The sequence below is a fragment of the Trichosurus vulpecula genome, chromosome 5 (assembly GCF_011100635.1).
Source record: "Trichosurus vulpecula isolate mTriVul1 chromosome 5, mTriVul1.pri, whole genome shotgun sequence".
Taxonomy (NCBI): domain Eukaryota; kingdom Metazoa; phylum Chordata; class Mammalia; order Diprotodontia; family Phalangeridae; genus Trichosurus; species Trichosurus vulpecula.
The window spans coordinates 167251791-167278844 of NC_050577.1; the positions used below are offsets into that span (position 1 = coordinate 167251791).

The 27054-nt window shown below is 41.2% G+C and overlaps 1 protein-coding gene across 1 annotated transcript in view; it reads left to right on the forward strand.

Annotated features, from left to right (window-relative positions):
• Positions 1-830: 830 nt before the first annotated feature.
• Positions 831-27054, forward strand: part of CCDC3 (coiled-coil domain containing 3) — a 113171-nt gene continuing 86947 nt past the window's right edge. The window contains exons 1-2 of the mRNA XM_036760424.1: positions 831-1222; positions 4306-4480. Of these exons, the coding sequence (XP_036616319.1) occupies positions 846-1222; positions 4306-4480 (552 nt within the window). The 5' untranslated portion in view covers positions 831-845. The remainder of the gene's footprint in view (positions 1223-4305; positions 4481-27054) is intronic.

Consider the following 27054-nt stretch of genomic DNA (forward strand, 5'->3'; position numbering starts at 1 on the left):
TATTCTAAACGATGAAAGTTTGAACCGGTCAAACTCCAGAGCGATAGAAGAGGGTTGTGCCGCCCTCCCGCTTCTCCAATAAGCTCTTTTGCCGGGCTATCTATCTTCACACCTCGAGCTCTTTTAAAGAAACTATTTGGGGAGCTGAGAGCGACAATCTCCAATTCAAAACTCCAGCTGCTGGTGAAACTCTCACTCAACTCATATTAGAGCCTCTCCCGGGAGCCTCCTAGTGTGACCCAGTATCTGCTCTCCCGCTTTGCTCTCACAGCCATTTGGCAGCTGGTTAGCTTCCCCCGCGGTTCCCCCTCCATCCAGCTTGCGCCCTCTAGTCCCCCCGGGGTCGGAGGAAATATAGGCACTAAAGCTACTGCTGTAGCGGGTCTGCTTTTTCCCCACCCCTCTCTCTCAGCCCACGCCCCCAGAGAAGTCACGGAGAAGAGGAGGCGGGGTAGCCAGGTCCTGGCGACCCTTTTAAAGCGATAGGACAGGGGATGGACTGCGTTGAGGCGGAGCGACTCCTTTCGAGAGTAGAGGGGCCAACTCAGTGTATTGAAGGAGAAAGAGCCAGGAGACGAGTAGGACTCGTAGGCAGAACCCGTCCAGCTGTGGGCTCAGCTGCGGTGGGGCTGGCCAAAGAGGGGTAGCACGAACCCCTCTTCTCTCCAGTCTGGGCTAGCCCCACGCTCCCTCTGCCCTCTCCCCCCAGGTCCCCACCATGCGCACAGGTTAGCATGTCCACTGTCCGTTAAACCTGCGCTTGAAGAGAGGGGCGAGCGGAGAGCGGGACTTGGGGAAACTTTGGGAAGCAGGGAGCGCGCGGTGTAGGCGCTCCCACCGCCACGATGCTGCCCGCCTTGCTGCTCGCCCTGGTCTGCCTGGGCGACCAGCTCAGCCCGAGCCTGGGCTGCCAGCTGCCGTCCGACTGGAGACCCCTGAGCGAGAGCTGCCGGGCGGAGCTGGCCGAGATCATCGTGTACGCCAAGGTGCTGGCATTGCACCAGGAGATGTACAGCCTGTACAACTACCTGCCATGGCAGTACGAAGCCGCCTCCGAGGGAGGACTCTTCTATTCCGCCGAGATCGAGATGCTGTGCGACCAGGCGTGGGGGAGCATGCTGGAGGTGCCCGCAGGTTCCAGGCTCAACCTCACGGGCTTGGGCTATTTCTCCTGCCACTCCCACACCGTGGTGCAGGATTACTCCTACTTCTTCTTCCTCAGGTGAGCGGAGCGCCTCCCACGCAGCTGGCAGGACTCTGCCCCGTGAATTGTTTGTCTGCTTGTGAGCATGTCTGCGCTATACACACAGGTCTCTCATGGACCTCACAGTACTCTTTTTCACTTTTAGACAGACAGACCCACGTGGACACGTATAACCTACATGGACAACGCCAGCGCGCGGGGACTCTCTCTCTCTCTCTGTCTCTCTCCCTCTCTCTGTCTCTCCCTCTCTTCCCAAGAGTTTGAAGGATTTACAAGTTGACTTATTTCTTACAAGCTTTTTAACTGTGTGTCCTTGGCCAAGTCACTTGATTTCCCTTGGCCTCAATTTCCTCATCTGTGAAATGAAGAGATTGAACTAGACACCTCTGAGGTCCTTTCTGGGCAAGTCTGTTTAACAACCAGCTCTTCAGGAAAAAAAAAAACGTTCAGGACGCACTTAAAAGTTTAATCTTCTTTATTAACATTTTCTCCATCACGTTCTGAAGCCCAGATGATCAACAAAATATTAAATGATTCTCTAGTTGGAGCATTTGCTGATTTTTGAGGTGTAAATATTCATTGAAAATTTAGCAATGGAAGATTCAGCTGACTTAAGTATACCCCAGCCTCCAGGTCTAGAACTATAACCGTGTTGGTAATAATAATAGCTAACATTTATATAGTGCTTTAAGGTTTGTAAAGCACTTTATTGGTATTGTTTTATTTGGTCCTTACAACAACCCTCTGAAGTAGGTGCTATTATTATCCCCATTTTACTGGTAGGGCAAGGTCTCTGAGTTTGAGAGAGGTTAAATGGCTTGCCCAAGGTCACACAGCTCCTAAGTATCTGGAGCAGGATTAAAAACTGGGACTTGCTGACTTCTAAATCCATCTGCCTGTTAATAACCTGCAATAATAAGAGAGCTCTGGGAGAAGGCGTCAAGGTGCAGTCTAAACTGAAATGGTGTATGGATTCTCCTGTATACAGCTAGGCTCTTACCAGATTTCATTGCTCCCCTTATGGGGCTGAGTAGCTCTGTACCCTAGAGGAGAGTGGGTCAGCCTTGGAATTAGGAAAATTTGGATTCCAATTCTGTAGTAGCTGTTGGACCATGGGCTAGTCACTTACCTTTTTGATCACCTAGACAAGTAAGAAACTACCTTCGTATTAAACTTGTATTGTCCTCCACCATCCCACTATTGCTACATAAATACGTGTACATATTGTCCCTCTTCCTCAGCCCTCAAGGACAGGGACTACTCTGTATTGAATCTGTATACTTAGCACCTAGCACTGAGCTTGGTGCATATTAGGTGCTTAATAAATTGCATGGAGTTTCCTAACTGCCCTAATGGAGGGAATTTTCACTTTGATAGTTCTTATGAGTCTAAAGAAAAAAAAATTGGCAAGCTGTACGTAGTTATTTGCATGTAGTCTCTTCCATTAGATTGTGAGCGCCTCAAGTGTAGGGATTGACCTCTCTTTGTATCTCTAGTGCACAGCGCCATACCTGGTACATAGTAGGTGCTTAATAAATGTTAATTGACTGACTGATTTCTTTTCAACAAATAAGAGCCCACTCTTCAAGGCACTATGAGTTCTATAAAAAGTCACCCTTGAGTACAGGCTTCTGAAATCTTATGAAGTTCCCTAAAAATTATTCATCAGTCTAGAAGAATAAAGCACATGCTCATGACAATTTTGTCTCATACTTCTCCTAGAGTCAAAGTCTTAGGAGGTAGACTAGCAATAGAAATTCTCTGGTTTTATATGATTTAAATTGGGAGGGGAGAATTGACAAAATAATACGTTATCTCATTTGATCCTCACTACAGTCCTGTGAAGTAGATGTTTTTATTATCTGCATTTTACAGATGTGGAAACTGAGCCTTGGAGGTTAAGTGTCTTGCCCCCAGTGCACTAATAGGTGTGAACTCAAATGGAATTCAAGTCCTCCTGATTCCAAGTCCAATGTTCTGGACTGTTTGAGAAAAGAATCTGTTTGAGAATCACCAAAATACTTTTGAAAATAACTTATGGATTAAAGTTGTGAGCCAATAAAACCAAACTCAAAGCTGTTAGCAATAATTACAATACTGACATAGCAATGTAGTATGTAATACAAAATATTTGGTACTGACTACAACCAGTGTCTGTAGATGACTTATTAGCTCCCCGGACTTCAGCATCTTTCTGAGAATGGAGACACTGAGTGCCCCCACATTAAGCTTGCTGCAACACATGTTTTCCACATCTAAGCCAGAATTTCTAAGTTTAGAATACAGCATGTCATGGTTCTGGCTTGAATGTTTCTCTAGACTAAGTAAAATTTCTCAAGAGTGCCAACAAAGACTGAGAGAGCACATTTCTCATTATAGAGACACTTTAATTGTCCATGATTTTTCATTAAGAGAAAAAATACAACAGGGCCCAGCTAGAACAAAGAAAAATGAAACCCCATTTTCAAAGTGGGGAGTGTTGCAGACCTGTCAGGAAATATCATTTGTTTCCATCTTATTGTGAAATACAGTTTTGTTCAATATTTCTGTGGTAGTCAGCCAACTCTTTCATCTTTTTGCTCTTAAATATTTACAAAAAGTTAGTGCAGAAATACAGTAAGTTAAATGCTAGACCGACAGATTATCATTTCACAGAGCTCCCTTGCCCTGATGTATATTAACAGCTACATACAGATTATTCTTCCTCCTGTTATTCTGAGACTTGTTGAGATTAGAACAGGCTCTGGTCAGTTTCACAAAAGTGAAAAGTGAATATGTTGATTGGTCAATGGACCCTGCCCCATCACTTTGGTCTAGAGTGTGGTCTTCCTTTTCTGTAATGTTACTTTTGATTCTTAATAGACTGTTATCTCTATCGCAAACTTCTTATCTTGTGCTTCACAGAACTACAACAGTCAAACTGCAGGAATTAAAATCTCTTGGGAGACTTCTAAACTTAAAAATATTTACTTTTTGCCTCCTTTATCAGTATGCTTCTTTTGGAACCCTTAAAGATAGAAGGTTGCTATGGCTTCTGTAAAACTGTGGGACCCAGTGAGAGTTCAGTTCAGATCTCTGGTTTTGTTTTGCTTTTGCTTCAGGATGGATGAAAATTACAATCTCTTGCCTCATGGAGTCAATTTCCAGGATGCCATCTTTCCAGACACTCAAGAGAACAGAAGAATGTTTTCCAGTCTCTTCCAGTTTTCCAACTGTACTCATGGACAGCAGCCTATGGCTTTCTCCAGTGACTGGGAGATCCAGGAAGACAACAGGGTAAGAATTTGTCCAGCTCCATAGAACATGAAAACAATAGAGCAGATACAGCCTTTAATGGCTTCTCTTAACCAAAAATTTAAGGGACATGATGGTCAGACCAAAGGAGAGCTTGTAACTCTCTCCCCTCCTGTCCTTCTAGGAAATTATTTTCAAAGGCGTCATTTTTTTGGCTTGTGGTTTTGGAGACCTCTGGAGTCTTCCCACAGAGTTTAGTTAGGAAGAAACAGTCACTGGAATTGGAATATCTAGTATAGAATATGGATTGTAATAGATTTACTTAAGGATAGGAAGGGAAGGGAGAAGTTCTTGGCAGGAGTGAAATAATAGACCTAGGATTATTAGAACTAGAACATTTCTATCCACTGTATGGCAAAAAAAATCCAGCAGTAAGATGTGAGGGGATGATGAAAAAAATGCCCCCTCCTCGTTTATATAGATAACCAAAGCAGCAATAAAGTTTGAGATAATTGCTATTCAAAAGCAATGACTTACAAGTGATTTTCCTAATTCACATTTCTTATTGCATGATTCAGTAACTCAGAAATCTTCCCAATGCTTATTGAATAAAATACAATTTTTTGGTATCATTCAGGTCCTTTATAATCTGGCTCCAACTTACCTGTCCAGCTTTGTTTGTTTTTTCATTATTCTCATTTATCTACTCTGACGTTTGACATTCAAAAACCTTCCTAACCTAGCCCCTTCCTACCTTTCCAGTCTCCTTAAATCTTATTCTCTGGTACATACTCTTTGATCCAGTGATGCTGGCCTCTTGGCTGTTACGTGAACAAGACACTCCTCCCAGTTCTGGGCATATTCTCTGGCTGTCCCGATGCTTGCAATACTCTGTTTCCTCAACTCTGCTTCTTAACTTCCCTAGCTTCCTTTAAGTCCAACTGAAATTCCATTTTTTTTTTTTACAGAAAACCCTTCCCCAACCCCTCTTAATTCTAATGCCTTCTTCTTATTAACTATTTCCTATTTGTCCTTTATATAGCTTGTTTTATGTATTTGTTTGCATGTTATCTCTCCCACGAGTTCTTTGAAAGCAGAGACAGTCTTATATAACCACAGCACTTAGTACAGTGCCTGGTACATAGTAGGCACTTAATAAATGTTTATCGATTGATTGGGCAAATTGAACTCCTCAGCGTTACCTACTCTATTCCTGTCTTCCTCTTTTTGTGGGGGGCTGCTTTGTACATACTGGAATCCTGTGCTTGTAACACACTTTCTCCAATCAATTAACAAAATTTATTAAGTGCTAATTATATGCCATATATACTATATGTGTATATATACACATGTATATGTATATACACATGTATACGTACATGTGTATATAACTATATCTATATCTATGAATAAATAAATACACACACAGTGAAAAAGGGAAAAAGACCCTACCTTCAAAGTACTTACATTCTAATGAAGGAGACAACATATCCATCAGTCCAAAGAGTAGGTGAAAGGGAGCCGTAGAGAGAAAGGCACTAGAAGCTAAGGCAATTGGAAAAGCCTCCTGAAGAAGTTGGCTGTTTGTTCTGAGTCTTCGAAGAGCTGAAGGTTGGAAGGGAGAACATTCCAGGCAAGGAGTGCAGACATCCAAAGACCCAGAGATGAGAGAGGAAGTGTCATATGTGAGGAAAACCATGGAGGCCACTATGATTGTACCACAGAGTATGTAAAAGACTAGGAAGATAGGAAGGGGCTGGCTTGTGGCCAGAGCTTTAAATTCCAAACAGAGCAGTTTATATTTGATCCTCGTGGTAACGGGATCGTATCCTTTCTCTTCCTTCAATGACCAGATGGATTTTATTTCCTTTATGAAGCCCTCTTTTTGCCTCAAATCTTTCAGGTCACTGATTGACATATTTTAATTTATTAGAGCTGCTTGTATAAATGCCTCTTGTCACCTACCAGATTGTAAGCTTTTTGAAGCCTTGGGACTGCCATTTTTTATCTTTAAAGCCTTTGCCCAGTGTAGGGATTTGTAAAATATTTGTTGAATTGAATTGAATCAGTAGCAAATTTAATACATTTCAAGACTAGGCAAAAAAAAAACAGCAATAGATTTGGAATAAATCCCTTGCTTGTTTCACATACCACATCTTGGATTACTAACTCTGTAAGGATGCCAGATCTGTTGTACTTTCTACTTTGTATGCTGTGAGCTACTTTTGAGTTTCCATTCAATTCGGGCAGTTAGTCTGTTTCTCTTTCTGGTTTTTTCCCCACTGTACTATCATTTTAGAGGTCTAGCTTAACCTGGAACTCCAAAGTAAAACCGAGAGATTTAGAAGCTCAGTCTGCCAGGAAAGTTTCTGTAGAAAGCTTTGCAAAATGAACCCATTGCACTGCCCAGGCTTAAACATCAGCTGCACAGTCCTCCCACACCACTGATGTCTTTGCTGTTCCTATCCACATGTGAGTTGTCCCACCTGAACCTTGACAAATGGAAGCACAATCTCTCTTTCAAAACATGCCAAGATATCAGCAGTGTTACTAGGTTTTTCTCAGTACTTTTCTAGTTTGGTGTCATAGTGTTAATGGGACTTTGGGGGATATTTTTGGCAAGCTAGAGTATTCACCAGATTTATTGGCAAGTTTCTCTTCAGCTTAGCCAAGAACTTTCCTTTCTTCTCTTCTCTCCTGCTGTTCAGTACAACAGTCAAAACACACATACACACACACACACACACACACACACACACACACACACATGCCTGTCCACTGAGACCAGGACCCAGTCTGACCTTTAGAAGAACAAAAATATTTGAGCCACATGAATCTTCAGTAAAATGTGATAGAGTTAGATTGAGAATTTGTGACATTCCAATTGCTGTTAATCACTTCCTCTGCACTCTGCATGATGGCCTTTGGGCTATGGTAGTTGATGTGTCTATTGTCAAAGTGAAGATGGAAGAATCATATCTAGATACAGAGAACTCTGTAATATAGAAGAAAGAGCTTTGTATTGTAGAGGTCCACACCTTAAAACAAAGAGAACTTATACTGATCAAAATGTTGCCTGGGGTAATCATGGAGTTAGATAGGATTGTTGCAATTCAGACTCTTGAGAAAATTCAACCAGTAAAGCACTGTGCTAGGTATTGGGTAAGAGGTAAAGATAAAATTGTCCTTATGGAGTGTAGTCTTATAGGGGAATGAAACATACATAGAACATGATAATGTATTATGGCGAAGGACGTCAGAAAAGTAGACTTGAAAGGGTTATGTAGGGTCTTGGGGAGAAATTATTATCTAGAGACATGTTCTGGGCTGGGCCAAACTCAGACTAGTCCCTGGTGGTTTTGGTTTGATATTGGAACAAAATGTTTGTGGGTCATTCAACAGTTATTTAAAGGAGATTTGCTTAGCCACGGCAGGGAGATCCTCATGGCATACAGGAAACTTTGAGTAGATTCAACTGAGCAAAGCTCCCATTGATTAAAATTCACCAGCCAAGCATCTGGGAGGCCACTAGCACTTCTTGTGGCTGCTTTGTACATCCAGAAGTGATGTCAACAATCTTAAGCTCTTTTTTCCCCTGAGCCAAATGAGTCTCAAGAAATATCTCAATACTTGTCAAGGAAAATTTAGCCTAACCTGGATAGGGAGAAAAGTTAGGATATTGCTCCACCCCCAAGAGAGGATCAGAAAAGGTTTCCCGTAGGAGGTGGCATTTGAGTTAGACTTTAAAGGATTTGTATAAGGCTATATCAACAGAGCATAAATTCTAGCAGGTCCAACCACATCACCAACACATTTGATAAATTTCATTGGCTCCCTATCACTTCCAGGATCAAATACAAAATCCTCTGTCATTCAAAGACCTTCATAACTCATTTAACTCTCCCTTTCTGTCTTCTTAACACCTTAAACATACTTTTTGATCTACTGGTCTTCTTGTTGTCCATGAACAAGACACTTATCTCTTGGCTCTGGGCATTTTTCTGGCTGTCCCTCCTCATCTCTGCCTTCTGGCTTCTCTGGCTTCCTTCAAGTGCCAATTAAAATCCTACCTTCTATAGGAAGCCTTTTCCAAACTCTTTTACCTCTAGTACCTTCACTCCTTTGATTATTTCCTTTTTTCCTGAATGCAGTGTGTTTGTACATTTTCCTTTGCTTGCTGTCTCCCTCATTAGATTGGGAGCTCCCTGAGGGCATGGATTGTCTTTGGCTTTTCTTTATATGCCCAGCTCCTAACGCTGTCTGCCATGTAGTAGGTGCTAAATAAATGCTTATTGACTGACTGATTGAACCTCCTGAACCTTTTATAAGCATAGAAATTTACATAAATACTTTAGTAACCAATACCGCAGAGCTCTCACTAAAATGGCAAATCAAAATATATTGTCTTTTGTTTCAGTAAAAACCTAAGGTTGGACAGCCCTGATGTAATATATTATTTGACCTTAAGTGGGGAGGGGATAACATTCTAGACATGGGGAATAGTGTGAGCAAGGGCACAGAGGTGGGAAAGTTCAGGGCATGTTTAGGAGATAGGGAGTAGTCCGGTTTACCTGTAGAATAGCAGGTGGAGGTGAGAGTAATGAAATTAACCAAAAATGGTCAATTGGTAGGTAAAATAGAAAGGAAATGCCTTAAAATGCTACCAGTGGTTTATAAATGCTTTGTGCTTTGGGGAGCCCAATAGAATAGAATTTTAAAGTGGGAAAGTATATTTGAACTTTCTAGTCCAACTCTTTGCAGTTTTACAGCAGGGAAGCTATGTGTCTTGCTATAGGTCGCATCACTAGTTAGCTGAAAAACTCAGACTAGAAACAGAATGGACAGCTAGGTGGCACAATCGGTAGAGCATCAGCCTGGATTCAGGAAGACTCTTTTTCCTGAGTTCAAATGTGGCTTCAGACACTTACTAGCTGTGGGGCCCTGGGCAAGTCACTTAAACCTGTTGGCCTTGGTTTCCTCATCTGTAAGATGAGCCGCTCAAGGAAATGTTAAACCATTCCAGTATCTCTGACAAGAAAACCCCAAAAAGGTGTCACGAAGAGTTGGATGTGACTAAAATGACCGAACAACAACAAGAAACAGAATCAGGGACCAGGTCTCCTCACGAGTGTCTTAATTTTCATGACTAGATTTTTAAAAAAAACCCTTGTTTTTAGCCAAATAACACCCCTTACTGACAGTGGTACCCCTAGTCATATCACCACAGAGTCCCACTGTAATTTAGCATCTATGACGTTGCAAATAGCTATCACCTCTTGGGATAGAATGGGGATGGAAAGGAGATTCATGAGCTTATCTTAACATTCATTTCGTCCATACTCTTTTCTTGTACGCTGATCAAGACTTCTGCCATCTTCCATGATGTCATTTTTTCCTTTTAAGTATTATAATTCAGAGTGGATCTCAGTGGCCATCAAATCCAACCTATATGAGGGAAGAGGAAGGAAAGAAGCGTTTATGTGGCAACTACTGGCTCAGTGCAGAGACTGTGCTTAGAGCTTTACAGATGTCTGGTTTGATCCTCACAATAAGCCTGGGAGGTAGTTGTGTTATTATCATGTTATAGATGAGGACATTTGCAGGAGAGAACAAGCATTTGTTAGCATCAATGATTTGCCACAGGCACTGTGCTAAGAGCTTTAGAGATCTCTCATTTGATCCTTAAAACAACCCTGGGAATAGGTGCTGTTACTCCCAATGGAATTCATCAAGCGTTGTGAAATACTTCTCTCCTGCTTTTTTGAAGTCTTAGAGCTGAAGATGTCATCTTCTCACATAGCCAGCTCCTTTTATTTGAACTGTATTTCTCCAAAAGGAAATTTTGTGCATGGGAGGAAAAAATATCTCTAAGATTCTCAAAAGTTTAAAACGCTCCCATTTTTTGCTCTGCCTCCCCGCCCCCAAGCCCATTTTCCTCTTCTTTTTCCACTTTGCTCCACCAAACACACAATTCTACACCCTCTTCTGGGAGGAGATGTTCATGGAACTGTCAGAGAATCTCAACAACTCAATAAGCCACACTTGTGGAATGCGGTGGACTAGTCCCCGAACATTTGAACAGCAGCTTTTAGACTGTTTCTCCAGCTGGGGCTGCAAAGCTATTCCAACCATAACTTTCAGTCAAGTAATATGTTGTGATTCCTCTACAGTCAATCAATCATCAGGCATATATTAAGGGCTTGCAATGCAAGGCAAGAACCCACAGAGACCTACCAGAGATCAAGAGAAGTCCTAGCTGGCAGCTCTAAGCAATCTGCTTCTTCCCCTGAAGATTTCTTTCCACTTCAAAAGAGCTTGCTTGGAAAAATCAGATCCTGGTCTCCAGATTCTGATCTTGTAGCCACTGGCAGTTGGTTTGATCACCAATTCATGCATTTTATCTGGGGATATGTCATTCCTCTTATTTGTATCTCTGGCATTTTGCACAGTTCCTGGCAAGTAGTAGGCACTTAATAAATGATTGATTGGCCCAAAGAACCTTTATTAAGCACCTGTTTTGTCAGGCATTGTGCTGGGCACAGGAGTTACAAAAAAACATCAAAGTCCCTGCCCTGAGTAGTTTACCTCATGACCTTTTTTATGAGCATCTTTTCCCCCAGCTACTATAAACCTTTAGATTTGGGGGTTTAGTGGACCACAAGCTCAATATGAGTTAACAGTTTTACATGGCAGCCAAAAATAAAAGCTAGTTACCTTCTTAGGCAGAATCAAGAAAACTATAGTGACTAGGACTAAGAAGTGCCTCTTGTTAAGAGGTAGCTTGGTGTGCAGTGGATAGAGTGCCAGACCTGGACTCAGAAAGACTTCTCTTAACTAAGATCAAATGTGGCCTCAGAAACTTACTAGCTGTGTGATTGCTTTAGATCAGATGGCCTCAAATCACTACTATTTTGAGATTCTGTTTTACCTCTTCTCTGAGTGGTTCAGGAAACATCGATTCAGCTTTGACCACTGTTGGTCTCTGAGGTCTATACAAAGATTGAAAAAAGATAAGATTCCCGCCCTCCATATTGCCTCTTCCAGTCAGTCAATAAACATTTATCAAGCTCCTACTATGTTCTCTTGAATGACTAAGAATTTGTTAATATTTCTATAGTGCATTGAGATGTACAGAGTGGTACATATGTATGATCTCCTAGATTCTCACATAGGAGTCATTTGGGGACAGTGGTCAGAGCAATGGCTCTGGAGTCAGAGGACCTGGGTTCAAATCCCACTTTCATCATTTGGTGTCTGTGTGACATTGGACAAGTCCCATAACATCCCTGGGCCCTAGTGGATAGAGCTACAGCTAGCTGGCATAATATATAGAGCATTAGGCTTAGGAGTCAGGAAGCCCCAAGTTCAAATCCAGTCTCAGACCCTAATTGTGTGACCTTGTGCAAGTAATTTAACTTCTGTTTGCCTCAGTTTCCTTAACCGTGAAATAAGGGTAATCATAACACCCACCCTCCAAGGTTGTCGTGAGGACTCAATGAGATAATACTTGTAAAGTGTTTAGCATAGTGCCTGGTGCATAGTAAATGCTTAATAAATGCTTGTTATCTCACTCCCCTCCCTCGGTGTCCTCATCTACAACATGAGAGTGTGGATAAGATAGCCTCTAAGATCCTTTCCAGCTCTAGATTTATGAACCTAATATGGTATGGTGGTAAAGGCGCTGGTTTTGGAGGAAGAGCATCTGTATTCACATCCCAGCAATGGGCAACATTGGGTAGGTCCTGTAAACTCTTCTGGCTTCTGATTCTTCATCTTAAAGTGAAGGAGTTGAGCTAGATAAGGCTCCTGTCATCTCTAATCCCATAATTCTATAAGACTAATAAATATAAGTTACTTAGTTATGAATAATTTTGTGGTAGGTATTATAAACATTTATATTTTTATACAAATAATTTGTCTCTCTTTTATTGCATCATATATTGTATAGTGTATATAATATATGAACTATAGTATATGGTAATATACTTAATATATTAGTGTATTTTATAGATTAATATAATTTAATTTCCATTTTACCAGGTCTTTCCTTGTTGTCTCATGCTCAGGCTTTTCCCATCTTTAAAAAAAACTTTCACTTGACCTTGCCATGCTCCCGAGCTCTTATTTTGTGTTCTCCCTTTCTATCCTTGCTGACTCCATTTCTTCACTTCCTCCTTACTTCTCTGTCACTTCCAACGTAGCTTCTGACCCCATCACTTGAATGAAACTGCCTTCTTCTTGTCTACAAGTCATCTCTTCAATGGCTCCATCTGATGGCCTTTCCGCAGCTTTCTCCCTGCTGGATCTCTTTGCAGACTTTGGCTATACCTGATCACTTTATCTTCTGGATAGATTATTTTTTCCATCTGTGTTTCTCTGTCTCTGTCTCTCTGTCTGTTTCTCTCTCTTTCTCTCTCTCTATTTCTCTATCTCTCCCGCCTGTCTGTCTCTCTCAGTTTTCCTCCTGTGTATTCCTTCTCAATCTCCTTTGCTTGGATCATCATCCCTTACCTCTGCACTAAGACTTTGTGTCACCCAAGATTCAATCCTGGGCCTCCTTCTCTTCTCTTTCCTTACTCTTTTTGATGATCTTATATGTTCAAATCTATACAGATGGCATATTACATATATATGTATATATATATTACACATACATACACTTATAATCATATACATATCTAACTATCTATCTAGTGTTATCTTAGAATATTTTAGAATGTCTAGCTTCCTTCAAAGCTTAGGTTAGGTACAACCTCCTTTTCATATAATTAAAGATCCAGAAGAGGCTTTCTTATATATCTAATTCTACTCTAATTTACTTTTTTCATCTTAAAGACAAGCTAAATTAAAAACATAGTACATAGAAGACAATTCTCTATTTCTGGGCCTACTGAGGTGACTCTGCTTGAGTAATTCATCCCAGTATTTCATAGCAACTTCTACTGTCAGGGAATATATATTTTAACATTTCATCTAAATTCCTACTGATGCAATTTAAATGAGTCCCATTTTGTTCTGTTTGTAGAGGACATGGTAAATATAAAACTGGTCAGCAGCTTCTAGGCAATAATCTCATATTTTAGAGGACAATCCATAGTCCTATTTTCTGTGTAATAATAATGATAATGATAACAACAACATTAATAATCATAATAACACCCACCATTTCTATAGCATTTAAGAATTGCAAATCGCTTTACGTATATTATCTCACTTGGTCCTCTGGATTTTTAATATGGCCGGAGTATCATTGTAACAAAAACATCTACGTAATGAAAAGGTTTCCAGACACTCCTCTGATGGCCTGCTTATCTCAAGCAATACTCATTGCAATAGAATTCCAGACAACCAAAGGTTTTTTAGGTTTTTTGGATTTATTATAGTAGCATCTAACATGAAATCCCAGAGAAGATTTTAAAAGCAGTTTCCCAGTAAGTGAAATGCACAAATTGATGATATTAACATCCAAATATTGAAGATTGGCACTTAGACCAGGAGCATAAAAATGGAGCAGTAAATATCTGTTGAGTGAATGAATGAATGAACAAATGAAGTAAAATCAAGAGAACAAGAGAGGATGAACACACGTGTTATGTGTGTTCAGCAAATATGAATTGATGATATCTCTAACATACAGTGCCATCGATGATTTTCCTTTTCGAGACTCCTGACTGTCATATTTTAATAAGATGAACTCCTTCAGATTGTGGGAAGCTAACTATCACAGTGGATAGAGCACCAGGCCTAGAGTCAGGAAGACCTGAGTTCAAATGTGGCTTCAGACTTACTAGTTGTGTGACCATGGTCAAATCACTTTACCCTGTTTGTCTCAGTTTTCTCATCCTTAAAATGAGTTAGAGAAGGGAATGGCAAACCACTTCACTATCTTTGCCAAGAAACCCCCAAATGGGGGCACGAAGAGTCAGACATGACTGAAATGACTGAACAACAACCACCATCACCTTCAGGTTAGCTTGCTATATATGTATTCATTATCTAGTATAGTTGAAAAAAGGCAGAGAAAGATTGAGTTCTTTGACTGATTCTTGATGCCTCATAGAGTCATTAGCTTCTACTTGCCCAATTCTGATTTTTAACAGATTGTTTTCTTCATTAGGTTCTGTATCTCCTTTTCCATTTGATTAATTTTACTTTTTAAGGAGTCATTCTCTCCAATTATATTCTGAACCTCCTTAACCATTTCACCAATTTTACTTTTTAAAGATTTGTTCTCTTCTTTTACCTCTCTAATTTGGTTTTTAAAATCCTCCTTGAGCTCTTCTAGGAATGCTTTTTGGGCTAGAGACCAGCTCACATTCCCTTTTGAGGTTTCAGATGTGAGTGTAGTGTCAATGCTGTCCTCTTCTGAATTGATATTTTGACCTTCTCTGTCTCCATAATAGGAATCAATAGTCTTTTTGGTTTTCTGGCCTGTCTTTTCATGGTGTTTGTTTTTTTTCCGCACTGGCTTCTAAAGTGAATCTCTGCTTCTGGGGCTCAGAGGGCTCTGTCCCAAGCTTCTTGTGCTGAAAACTGTGGGCCTGCTCACTGGCTTTGTATGCTGTTACCTCTGGTTTTGGGAGGTGTGGGGGAGGGGTGGTCTGGCTGCTGGAAGTCTCCTCTTGCCCTGCGCTACAGAATGGGTGGTCTTAGGCGTTGTCTCTGCTGGTGTCTGCCACTTCCCCTGGCTGTGCAAAGGCATGGCTGGGGTCCTGGTGTTGATCCTTGTTGGCCCTACCTCCCTGGGGCTCAGGAACTCCCACTGTTCTGCTGAGGTGGGGCCTGCTGGGACACCTCTCTTCCTGCACTAGTCTTCTTCTGCCACCACAAGAAGGGCCCTTTCCCCAACTTCTTGAGCTAAAAGGCTACTGAAGTCCCACTTCTGGCTCCTCCATTTCAGGGTTTCCCCTGAGGGAGTGTTATCTGGGTGAGGAAGGGAGGGATGAGAGCCACTTTAACTGGTCATCACCGCTCCCAGAAGTTCAGGAAGGCGAGTTTCAAACCCTTAGACTGTGGGCTAGAGGCATAAGGAGTAGCTGCTTCCGTGGCCACAGGCTCTGCACTGGTGTCTCCTGTAGCTCTGACAAACTCCTGTTCTGGGCTGAGGGATGTGGGCCGAGGTGATCTGGGGATCACCACGTAGCTGGTACTTCTGCCCTGAGCCTTCTCCTGCTCCCGTGTTTCACTCTCCCAGACTGGCACGCTGGCTGGGTTCTGCTGCTGCTCCTGTTTGGTGTGGTCTGGTGCTATGTCATGTGCTGGTGCTCCTGCCCCACTCAGTCTACTAGTGGCTTCTAACTCCCTCAAATCTGCTTAGATTCACTGTTTTAGAGGTATCTGACAGAATTTGTGAGAGAACTCCAGTAGGTCCCTCCTTTCACAGTGCCATCTTGGCTCCACACCCAAAAGATTGAGTTTTTACAGATGGGCCCTTCCTTGCTTCTTAAGAGAAGCAGCCCACCAGACCAGAGCTACCTTGCTCAGAGGGGCATTCCAATACTGTTTGATTACTGTGGAAGTTGGGGCTACAGAAAAAGACAAGAGAAAGAGAGAAAGCACGGAAATTGTCATGGAATTCACATTGTGTATTAGAAAAGAACCAGAGGCTGAGAATGAGCAATAATACCAGCTACTGTCTCCACTGTTTTTGTTGAGTTGCTTGCTTCAAGTAATTCCTTCTTTGTGTTTCATTGTCCTCATCTGGACAAAGAGGCTGTTTATGCTGACCCTTCCTTACCCCTTTCCAGGAGCCTTGTGATGGGGAATGAGAAGGCAGGAAGATGTTTGGCCGCAAGGCATGGCATTAAATATAAAATGTCTTATCCTCTTTTTGTTCTGGAGCCATAAAATTGGCCACCATCTGAGCTCCTCCTGTTGATATTTCCAGCTCATGTAATCTTCTCTTGGGAAGGGGAAAAGTATTTTCCTTGATTCCTCCTACTATCCTTCCCTTGTCTCCAACTATGCACACAGAGTTTTGGGGACTAGATGAGTGACTTCACCTGCCTTCTATCAAAGCATATAGTGTAGTTTTTGCAAAGGTACTTGTAAGTTTCTTGTAACTGATAAAAGTTTTTAGAACAAAATGAATTCCAGAACAGGGAAAGAAATCACTCTACTTTCTCCATTCCTGTTATACTCACTAGACCCTTAGAGAGTGCCATCAAATTCAAGGAACCTGGCATGTACATTTCTTCCTGTCTTTTTCTTAAGTCAGCTATACATTCTGGCATGATCACACCTGCCCCCATGGCCCTGGCTAAACCTATAAACTCCTAGCCCTCTGACAGGGCATTCAAATTCAACCAGTTCACTTTAAGTGGGTTGTCATTTTCATTTGTTTAAACAGTGAAACCTCATGCCTATTTATATTAACATACAGTCTTGTGATGTTGTGTTTTGAATTTTTAAGATTCAAATTTAAATTTCAATTCAAATTGAAAATTTGAATTTTTTAAATTAAATAATGTTCATGGTAATATTACCAAGTAACCAATAGATAGAAAGCTATCCAGGTTTCCACAGTTATGCTAATACTTGCTTACAGTCTTGTAATAAAGAGAGAATACCAATGTTATGTGCAAATTGAAGTGGGCAAAGGAAGGAAAAAGTAAAGCAGTTTTGTATGGGGCCCGATGGTATTCTAGTAGGTGCTTTCTAAGCCTTTGTTTGTTTGATCTTCGGAAGGGAGCTCCTGAGGGTTGGCTTTTCCAGGAAGAACCTTGAGGTTCTCTTTCTCTTTGGCTTGGGAAAATCAAGAAGTTTTTGTGGTTTGGTTTCCCTACATTCAAAACAGAGTAGCAGGGCTTATTGGTTGCTTGCCACTTAGAGATATATTTAGAGTAAATTTTGAGTATGGCTTGGGACCAATTCTAGGCAAAATTGAAATAAAAAGCATTTTATTTGATCCATGCAAAAGTGCTCTGAAGTAAGTCATTCCATATTATTACCACTTAAAAATAGTTTTAAAATTAAGCCCAGGAGTACTTCAAGTCATTTGTCCAAAGTCACATGTAGATCCCAAGGTTAGAACTTGGGTCTTTGGACTTCCAGTCCAGTCCATTATGCTTAAATACTTTAATGGATCTGTATTCTCCTTGACATGTGTATTCCCATTCACTGGTACAGATTGCCATCCATCCATCCATCCATGAATTATCATGCTGTGTAATCATTGCCCATATCCTCCTATAAATCGTTAGTGAAGGCTCTACTTGAGTTACCAATATAATATTTGAATTGACCGTTTGTTGTCTTTCCTTCTTGATAAATGAACAGCCCAAAGCTTCATTAGATCACAAGATCCTTCTTTTAAGGACTGTTTTTCTTTTTGTATTTCTACTACTTAGCACAGTGCCTGGCACATAATAGGCACTTAATAAATATTTATAAACTGACTTTTCTGTTCATATGTCTTCAATAATGTCATTTATATCACATCTCAATGTGGTAAAGTCACATCTGACTCTTTGTGACCCCATTTGGGGTTTTCTTGGCAAAGGTACTGTAGTGATTCACCGTTTCCTTCTCCAGCTTAGTTTAGATAAGACAAATAAGGCAAACAGGGTTAAGTGACTTGCTCAGGGTCACATAGGTAGTAGGTGTCTGAGACTGGATTAGAACTCTGGAAGATTAGTCTTCCTGACTCCTGGCTCACCCTAGCACTCTATCCACTCTACCACCTAGCTGCTAACAACAGCAACAACAACCTATTGTGGCCTACTCATACCCACTACACATGTTTCTGCAGTCACTTGTGTAATCTGAAATTTAGATTTTCCTCTTATTATGGAGTTCATGATTTATTGCCTAAGGGGAACTTTATGAGTACCCTACAAAGTGGGAGTAAAAAGGATTTCTAGCAACCTGGTGCTATGACACATTTACTAGATGCACTTTCTAAGCTTGAACCCACTTTCCCCTGGATTCTGTAGGAAGAGTGGGGAGAGTATCATAGACTCTTGAGGGGAATGTTCTCTATGCCACTTAAGTAAATAGCCTTAACTCAAAGGTAATTAGGTTTGGCTGACTTATTTGATATCAATTCATAATCATGGAGGAGAGGTGGAGCATATCAATGGGGACTTCTGATGTCTAGCATTAGAATGACACCCTCCTAGCCCTCAGGGTGAACCCTAAAGCCCTGAAGGGAAGTAGCCAAGTGACCTCTGGGGACCCAGCTGGCCAGTGTGAATGGGGTTTAGGAGACTAGCTTTAGAGCTTATGCTATAAATATATTAGTGCACCTTTATTTCCATAGTGCCTATAGCACACATTATTTCTATCTTTTATGGCCTTTGGCCATTTTGGGCCATTTCCCTTGAGAATTTTGACTTCTTTGCTCTTCCAAATAAATCTTTACTGTTATTGTTTTTTTTAGTTCTATAAAGTAACTCCTGGACTGTTTGGTTTAATCGCTAAATTGGTAGATTAAGTTATGTAGTATCATAATTTTTATTATATTTATGTGGTCCAGTCCTGAGCAATAAGTCTCTAGTTATTTAAGTGTTGCTTTGTTTCTGTAAAGGGTGTTTTATGATTGTATTTACCAGTCCTAAGTATGCTCTGGTAGGTTAACTCTTGGGCATTTTATAGATTTTATAGTTATCTCTCTTCCTCTGTTAATAGAATGCAGAAGAATTATTTTTGTGGCTTTGTTTGGTATCCTGCTACTTTACTGAACTTTTAAATTATATATTTTTTTTCATTGAATCTGTGGGATTCTCTTAAGTAAGCCATCATCAGTTCAATTAATCAGTTAACAAGGATTTATTATTTCCTGTGTGTCAGGCACTGTTCTAAGCCCTGGGGATACAAAGGAAGGGAAAAGCACAGTCCCTGTGTTCAAGGGTCTCACATTCGAATGGAATCATATTTAAATGGTAATCTGATCTTATTAAAATAGATATACCTTTTAATAACTCAGATCAAAACCCTTCCACAAGTTCACCACTTTGCATATGTGGGTCCACACAACATCTTGGAGTCCTTTTTGGCTTCAGACATTGCAAAGATACCAGCAGAAAACACAGGCTACATAATCATCCTTTCTTGCTTTAACTAGGCCATATTTTCTTTTGGTGACATGTTTACTCTATTCTTAAGGTTTCTTTATTTATTTTATGTTACTGTCTGTTCACACCCATAATGTGTGTCCCTTCCTCATGCTAGCGTGGAGTGACCCTGGATTTTTCAAAACTGTATCTTGGAGCCCAAGTTCTGGCAGGTTCTACCATGCTGTCTGGCCGTAGGTTTCCTCATTTGGCAGTTAGAAAAGCTAGTGCAATTTTATGCTGTGTTAATAGACAGATTGTCTATGATAAGGATTGATGATATCTTCCCCTTTACCTTCCCCTAATGAGACCACTTCTAGAATGCTGTGATCAGTTTTAGGCACCATGTTTTATTGGTAAGATGGAGAACATCCAGAGGAGGGTGACGGAGATGGTGAGGGGACTGGAACCAACCACTTGCAAGGATTAGCTGAAGGAACTGGGGATATTTAATCTGAAAAAAAAAGAGTAGACCTAGGGAAAAATAATAAGTCTCTTCTAGAATTTGAATGACCATCATATGGAAAAGAGATTAGCCTTGTCCTCCTTAGCCTCAGTGGGCAAAACAAAGATCTAAAGTGGCACAGCAATGGATTTAGGCTCAATGCTTGTTGGAAAAAAAAAAGGAAAAAAGAGAAAATATAAAGGAAAATTTCCAACAACATCAGCTATCCGAAAGTGAAAGGGCTATGTTGGGAGGCAGTAGTTTTCTCCTACACTGGAGATCTCCTAATGAAGCCTGGAATTTGGCTATTTTGTAGGTATTACTGTTTAGGGATGACTTGGACCTGATACAATACAATAAACATTTATTAAACACCTATCATGTGCCAGGCACTGGGATAAGTGCTGGGGATACATGTAAAAATAAAAAAGGAAAGACAGTCCCTAAACTCAGGGAGTTTACAATCTGATGTGGGAAGACAACACAGAAAAGGAATATGAAAAAGGCGGAGAGTGGATACCAGAAGAGGGGCATGATGATGATGGAGTGACAGCTGGTGAGAAATGAAGAATTGGCTGGACTTCTGAGTCTTCTTTGAATGGGGATGTTGGGAGGAGTTTTTTGCTCTGCCCTGCAGCCCTCCAATCAGAGGGGTAGAGGCAACTGAGGGTCCTGATGAGATGTGAGTACCCAAACTGATGAAATCTCCATAGTGATAACATCTACAGTAGCTCCTAAATCCTCAGATTATATAATTCTGTGAAATATTGGGTTACTTAGGTCTTCAAAGGCTTAAACCAGACCTCTCTCTTCTCTGTTAGCAAACTAAGGATGTTTTGGGAGGTGACTTGATTGGGAGGGGAGAGAGCAGGAAGACTTGGGTAGTAATTTAAAATAGTTGCCTCTGAGCCCCATGGAGGAAAAGAGATGGGTTATATGCCAGTGACATAGGTAAAGGGTGGTTTGGGGGTTTGATGCTATTGAACAAATGGCTTGGTGGTACCTCCTCTGACTGAAGTAATTGCTCTGTCTGAATATTGTGTAGGACCTGGGGGAGGAAGGTAGTAGCTGGGGGAGGTACTGAATCCAGGATCATATAATATGGAAGGTTTTGGGGTTTGATTTTTTTTTTTGGTCAACTCAAGATGGCTGGTGGCTAGGCTTTGGGACCTTATAAACATGGCAGTGTATGGTGTGTGTTGTCAGTGATGATATAAAAGGAACTTGGTCAGATCCTCTGCATGTTCCTGAGGTCCCCTCCACCTGAGATTCTATGGCTTTATGAACAAATGCATGGGTATGTGGAAGAAAGGGGTTTTTTTGTCACATGTTACACTGGGTAAGTGCATTTGTAGGAATAGAGCCTTAGGGATCTGTTTGCCTCAGTGTCCTCATCTGTAAAATGAGCGGGAGAAAGAAATGGCAAACCACTCCAGTATCTTCACCAAGAAAACCCCAAATGGGGTCACAGAGATGAGTGAACAACAAAACATATGACTTAGCAAAGGCTGATTAACTGCTTGTTGGGGATGTTATAAAGTGGATTTTTACTTAAGTGCAGATTGGATTAGGTGACCTCTGAGGTCCGTCTAACTGTGAGAGTCTGTAATTCCATTTTATCTAGTTTTCCATCTGTTTTAAGTGGCATGTCCTGCCTCAAGGCAAGAGGATAAAGACTGTATGTACAGGGCACTCTACACGTGGGCTGACTGACTCAGCTTTCAAAGCTACTTCCAATCCAGTGATCCCGTGATCTTATCAGACTTTCAGAAAGCAAAACAACTGAATTAAATTCATTTGCACACCTGCCAGGCTGACGAGGAGCCAAAGCCTGTGTTTACAGACCTTTAGATCTTGCGATTATCTGCATACATTTTAAGGGTGTGGATAGAAATTGGTTCAAGAATCAAATGCAGATAAATTTTCTTATGGTTAGGGATTCTTGACCTGGAACCACACCACTCTGTGTGGTGAAATTATTTGCCCTCCAGTCCCTGGCGCTGATGCTCTTCATATTCCTTTTGCCTTAGTCCCACTTAGCTTTCTTTTTCTAAAACCATCTCCCTTCCTATATGCCTCTGTTTCACACATAACTCACAGGAGGCACTGGAGGTCTTAGACTCCAGACTCTAACAGGTTCACTCGTGATCTGGTCAGACAGGCAGACACCTTCAGAGGGGTTAATAATCTTACTTTATTCTAGCATAGTCTTCTCAGAACGTTGCTGATAACAGGAGAACCAGCTCGTGTAGCATTCCCTAACAACCCTTCTCTCAAGGGCCAGCGAGAAGGTGGGGCAACTACATCTCAATGGGGTAAATTGAGACAGGCACAGTTTGTGCACTCCCCTAAATCCCCTCAAGACTCAATGGGGGGTGGTTGAGGCAGGTACATGCATTCCTCTATGTATTACCCATGGTTTCCCCCATGAGTTCCCCGTGGATTTCCCCATGGTTTCCCCACTCACTGACCAGTGCCCACTTGCTTTATAGGGCAACAGACAAAGAAGGCATCTTGCCAACATTAAGCTCACAGGTTGACTTTAGCAACATCATCATTCTGCGCAAGTGTAGTAAATATCAATTATGTCACCTTGTATCTTGCTGTGTAGCCTCAGTAGGACTGCCTATCACTATGATTCTGGGAATTACTATCTAGAATCCTTGGGGCTATTCTGGGAGTTATAGCTAACACCTGGAAAGTAGACCTTGCCATCACCATGGATCCTGAGAGACTGAACTCTAAAAAGGATAATGAAATCCTCCTTACATAAGCCTCTCCATTAATTTGGCTTGAACACCATCCTTTTGCCTGTCTTCATACTCATCTTGTCCTAATGAAGGGTGGGCAGAGGGTCTGAGAACTCAAGTCATGGCTGCTACACTGCTATTACAAGGTGAGTGTAGGTAGAGAGTGAATGAATACTTCTCGTATAATTATAATATTTATGACTATTTCAAGTAATGGATACAGTTTGGATATACATGTTACAAAGCATTATAAGGCAGGGATATTCCTCTATTGCTTTTCAGAAGAAAAGAAGGAAGCATTTATTAAGCACCTACTAGGTGCCAGCGCTGTGCTGAGCACTTTATAAACATTGTCTCGTTTGATCTCACAACAACCCTGGGAGGCTGGTGATATTATTATCCCCATTCTACAGTTCAGGAAACTGAGGCAAACAGAGGTTAAATAACTTTTACCTAGGGTCACATGGCTAGTAAGTGTCTGAAGCTGGATTTGACTCCAGGCCCAGTGCTCTGTCCAGAAGATGCTTCTAGAAGAAACCAGAAGGCATAGATGAGATGAGGCAGCACGATGTGGTGCAGAGGGTACTGCTATCAGAAATCCGAGACCTGGCTGTGCCCTCTGTTCTTTGAACTGATGATGATAATAAGAATAATTCACATTTATATAGTGGTTTGAGCGATTGTTTTACAAAGTAGTTTTCCTCACAAAAAAAGAATGAGATGGGGCAAGTATTATTATCTCTGTTGGTTTTTTTTTTAACAAATGAAGAAACTGAGGCTCTTAGGGGTTAAATCACTTGTCCATGGTCACACAACTAAGATAAGTAAGCATCGTATAGCTAATAAGTATTTGAGGCAAGGTTTGAACCTGGGCAGGTCTCCAGATTCTGAGTCTAGTGCTGTATTCCCCACACCATGATGCATAATGGGAGAAGGGTACTGTACTGGGGGCTAAAAGACCTGGAATCCTTGCCCAATTTTCAGTGCGTGATTTGGAGTATTTTGTTTACATCCAGAAAACCTTTGTTTGATCTCTAATTTGGAACTCCTAAACCTTGCCTGCCTAGGTTTCATAGGTATTAGGAAAATGGCACATGGGAAATACCCCGAGATCTTCCATTATAAAATGTGAAATACCTTGAGATCTTCCATCATAAAATGTGAAATACCTTGCGATCTTCCATCATAAAATGCGAAATACCCCGTGATCTTCCATTATAAAAACTGAGATACCCCTCGATCTTCCATTATAAAATGTGAGATACCCCTCGATCTTCCATCATAAAATGTGAGATACTCTGAGATCTTCCATTATAAAATGTGAGATACCCTGAGATCTTCCATCATGAAATGTGAGATACCCCTTGATCTAACATTATAAAATGTGAGATACCCCTCGATCTAACATTATAAAATGTGAGATACCCTGAGATCTTCCATTATAAAATGTGAGATACCCTGAGATCTTCCATTATAAAATGTGAGATACCATGAGATTTTCCATTATATGTGCTATTTAATCTGTGTTGTTTCAAAATATGTGCTACTTAAATCTAAGATATTATGATTCTCTGCCACAAACTCCAGTACCCCACTTCGAACTTCTTAGGAGAGATCAGAGTGTGAGCAGTGATGACGTTGGTAGTAGTAGCTCATGTAACAGTTCAGCAAGTGGGCATATGGATCTTCCCCTCAACCATCTGCTGGAGTGGCAATCACGTGATGAGCATGACCATGTGAATTTTATTTGAGTGTTATTTTGCTTATCATTTCCCAACTAAAAAGAAAAAAAAACTAGCTTAGATGAATTATTTATGTTTGTGTGTTGGGAGGGGGAAGTGTTTTCCCCATTTGTCCTCATAGAATGCTATTATAGCTTATTATTATTTCTTTCTAATGCAGAATGGATGCTTATTGCCAGGCAAAACTCATGAAACTTCCTTCCTGAGCAGGGTTTGGGATCCCCATTCTGGGAGAACAAGTCTAAGGTTAACCTTTGAGCGCACCATTTCCCTTCATGAATTTTCCATCAATCATCGGTGGAGAAGCTGAGAGTCATGTGAGGGATGCTACCACCATTGCTTTCATCTGAGAATATCACCTCATACTTCACTGGAATCATTGAGGTCATTCCTTGAGAGCTTCCTACTTGTCTCATCTACAATGCCTGGTGCCATTATCTTCTACTTTACCCTTGTCTCACATGAAGCCTCTCTCCTTGCCAAGGCAAACCCCAATATGTGCACAAGTGACCTCATTCCGTCCCATCAAATTACTTCTTCTCTTATCTCTACTCTTTTATTAATATTCATTCTTTCTCTGTCTCCTAGTTGCTTCTCTGCTGCCTACAAACAGTTCCCCAACTCCCCCAGTCCTAAACAAAAAAACCCTCACTTGATCATCAGTTGTTGTGCTATATCTGTGCTGCTTTTTGTGGCTATTCTTGAGAAGGCCATCCATCTACAATAAATGCCTCTACTTCCTCCAAATCTCTTCTTAAATTTTTGTAGTCTGGCTTCTGACTTCATCATTCTACTGAAATGGCTTTCTCCAAAGTTACCCTCTTGTTTGCCTTTTTCAGTTCCTCATCCTTTTTGACTTCTCTGTAGCTTTTGATACTATCAATCTCCCTCTTCTTGATAAGACTCTTTTCTAGGGGTTTTGTTGTTGTTGTTGAGGCAATTGGAGTAAAGTGACTTGCCAGGGTCACACAGCTAGTGAGTGGCTGAAGCAGGATTTCAACTGAGGTCCTCCTGACTCCAGGGCCAGTGCTCTATCCACTGCACCACCTAGCTGCCTCTTCTCTAGGTTTTTGTGATGTCGCTCTCTCCTGATACCTGCTCAATCTGTTGGATTTTATCCAAGTCATGCCCAATAACCATGGATGTCCCCCAAGGGTCTGTTCTGGGTCCTCTTCTCTTCTCCCTCTTTCATTTGCTGATGTCATCAGCTGCCATGGAGTCAGTTATCATCTCTATGCTGATGGTCATCAGACCTATTCATCCAGCACTAACCATTTTGCAGATCACCAGTGTTGCATCTCTAACTGCCTAGAGAACATCTCAAGATAGATGTCCTCTGTTGTTGTTGCTGTAGTTGTGCTGCTTCAGTGTTGTCCAACTCTTCATGACCCCATTTGGGCAAAGATACTGGAAGGGTTTGCCATTTCCTTTTCCAGCTCATTTTGCAGATGAGGAAGCTGAGGCAAACAGGGTTAAGTGACTTGCCCAGAGTCATAAAGTTAGTAAGTGTCTGAGGCTGGATTTGAACTCATGAAGGTGAGTCTTCCTGATTCCAGACCCAGCACTCTACCCACTGCACCACCTAGCTGCCCCATTAGATGTCCTGTAGATATCTTAAACTTAACATGTCCAAAACTGAACTTATTATTTCCTCCCCCACCTCACCTCAAATCCTTGTCTCTTCTTCATTTCCTATTAATGTCAAGGGTACCACCATCCTCCCAGTCACCTAGGCTCAAAATCTAGGTGTCATTCTCAACTCTTCACTCTTTCTTACTCCCCATATCCAATTAGTTGCCAAGGCCTGTTGATTCTACTTCGGTAACATTTCTAGTATATATCCCCTTTTCTCCCCAGATTTCTGTTGGCAGGCCTTTATCATTGCACACCTGGACAGTTGCAATCAAATATGTCCCCAATCCAGTTTATCTGGTGCTCAGCTATCAAAACGATCTTCCTAAGGTGCCAGCGTGAACACGTCCCTCCCATATTCAATAAACTCTCTTTATTATCTACAGGATAAAATTTAAAAATAGAAAACCCTCTATTTGGCTTTCAAAGTTCTTTGTAAGCTGTCTCCTTTCCCTCTCCAGTCTTCTTACATCTTATTCAGTTCCAAGTACTCTGTATTCCAGTGAGATTGACCTCCTTGTTGGTCCTCAAGTAGGACACTCCATTCTCCAGTCTCTGTGCATCTTCTATGGCTGTCTCCCAGGCCTGGCATTTTCTCCCTCATCTCTTCTGCTTTCTGGCTTGCTTAACTTCCCTCAAGTCTCAGATTCTGCAAGAAATATCTCCTGACCCTCCTTAAACCTAGTTTCTTCCCTCTCAAACTACTTTCAGTTTACCCTGTATAGTTTTTGTCTGTACATAGTTGTTTGCATGTTGTCTTCCTCCATCAGAATGTTGGCTCCTTGAGAGTGTTTTTTTTATCTTTTATCCCCAGTGCTTAACAGAGTGCTTGGCACATCGTAGGTGCTTAATAAATACTTGTTGACTTGTATAAATGTGAGCTATTACAGGATCCATAGGATTTAGGTCTGGAAGACAACTAAAAATCATTTAATCCAACTCCTTCATTTTACATTTGAGGAAAATGAGGCACAGAAGGGTTATGATTGCCCTG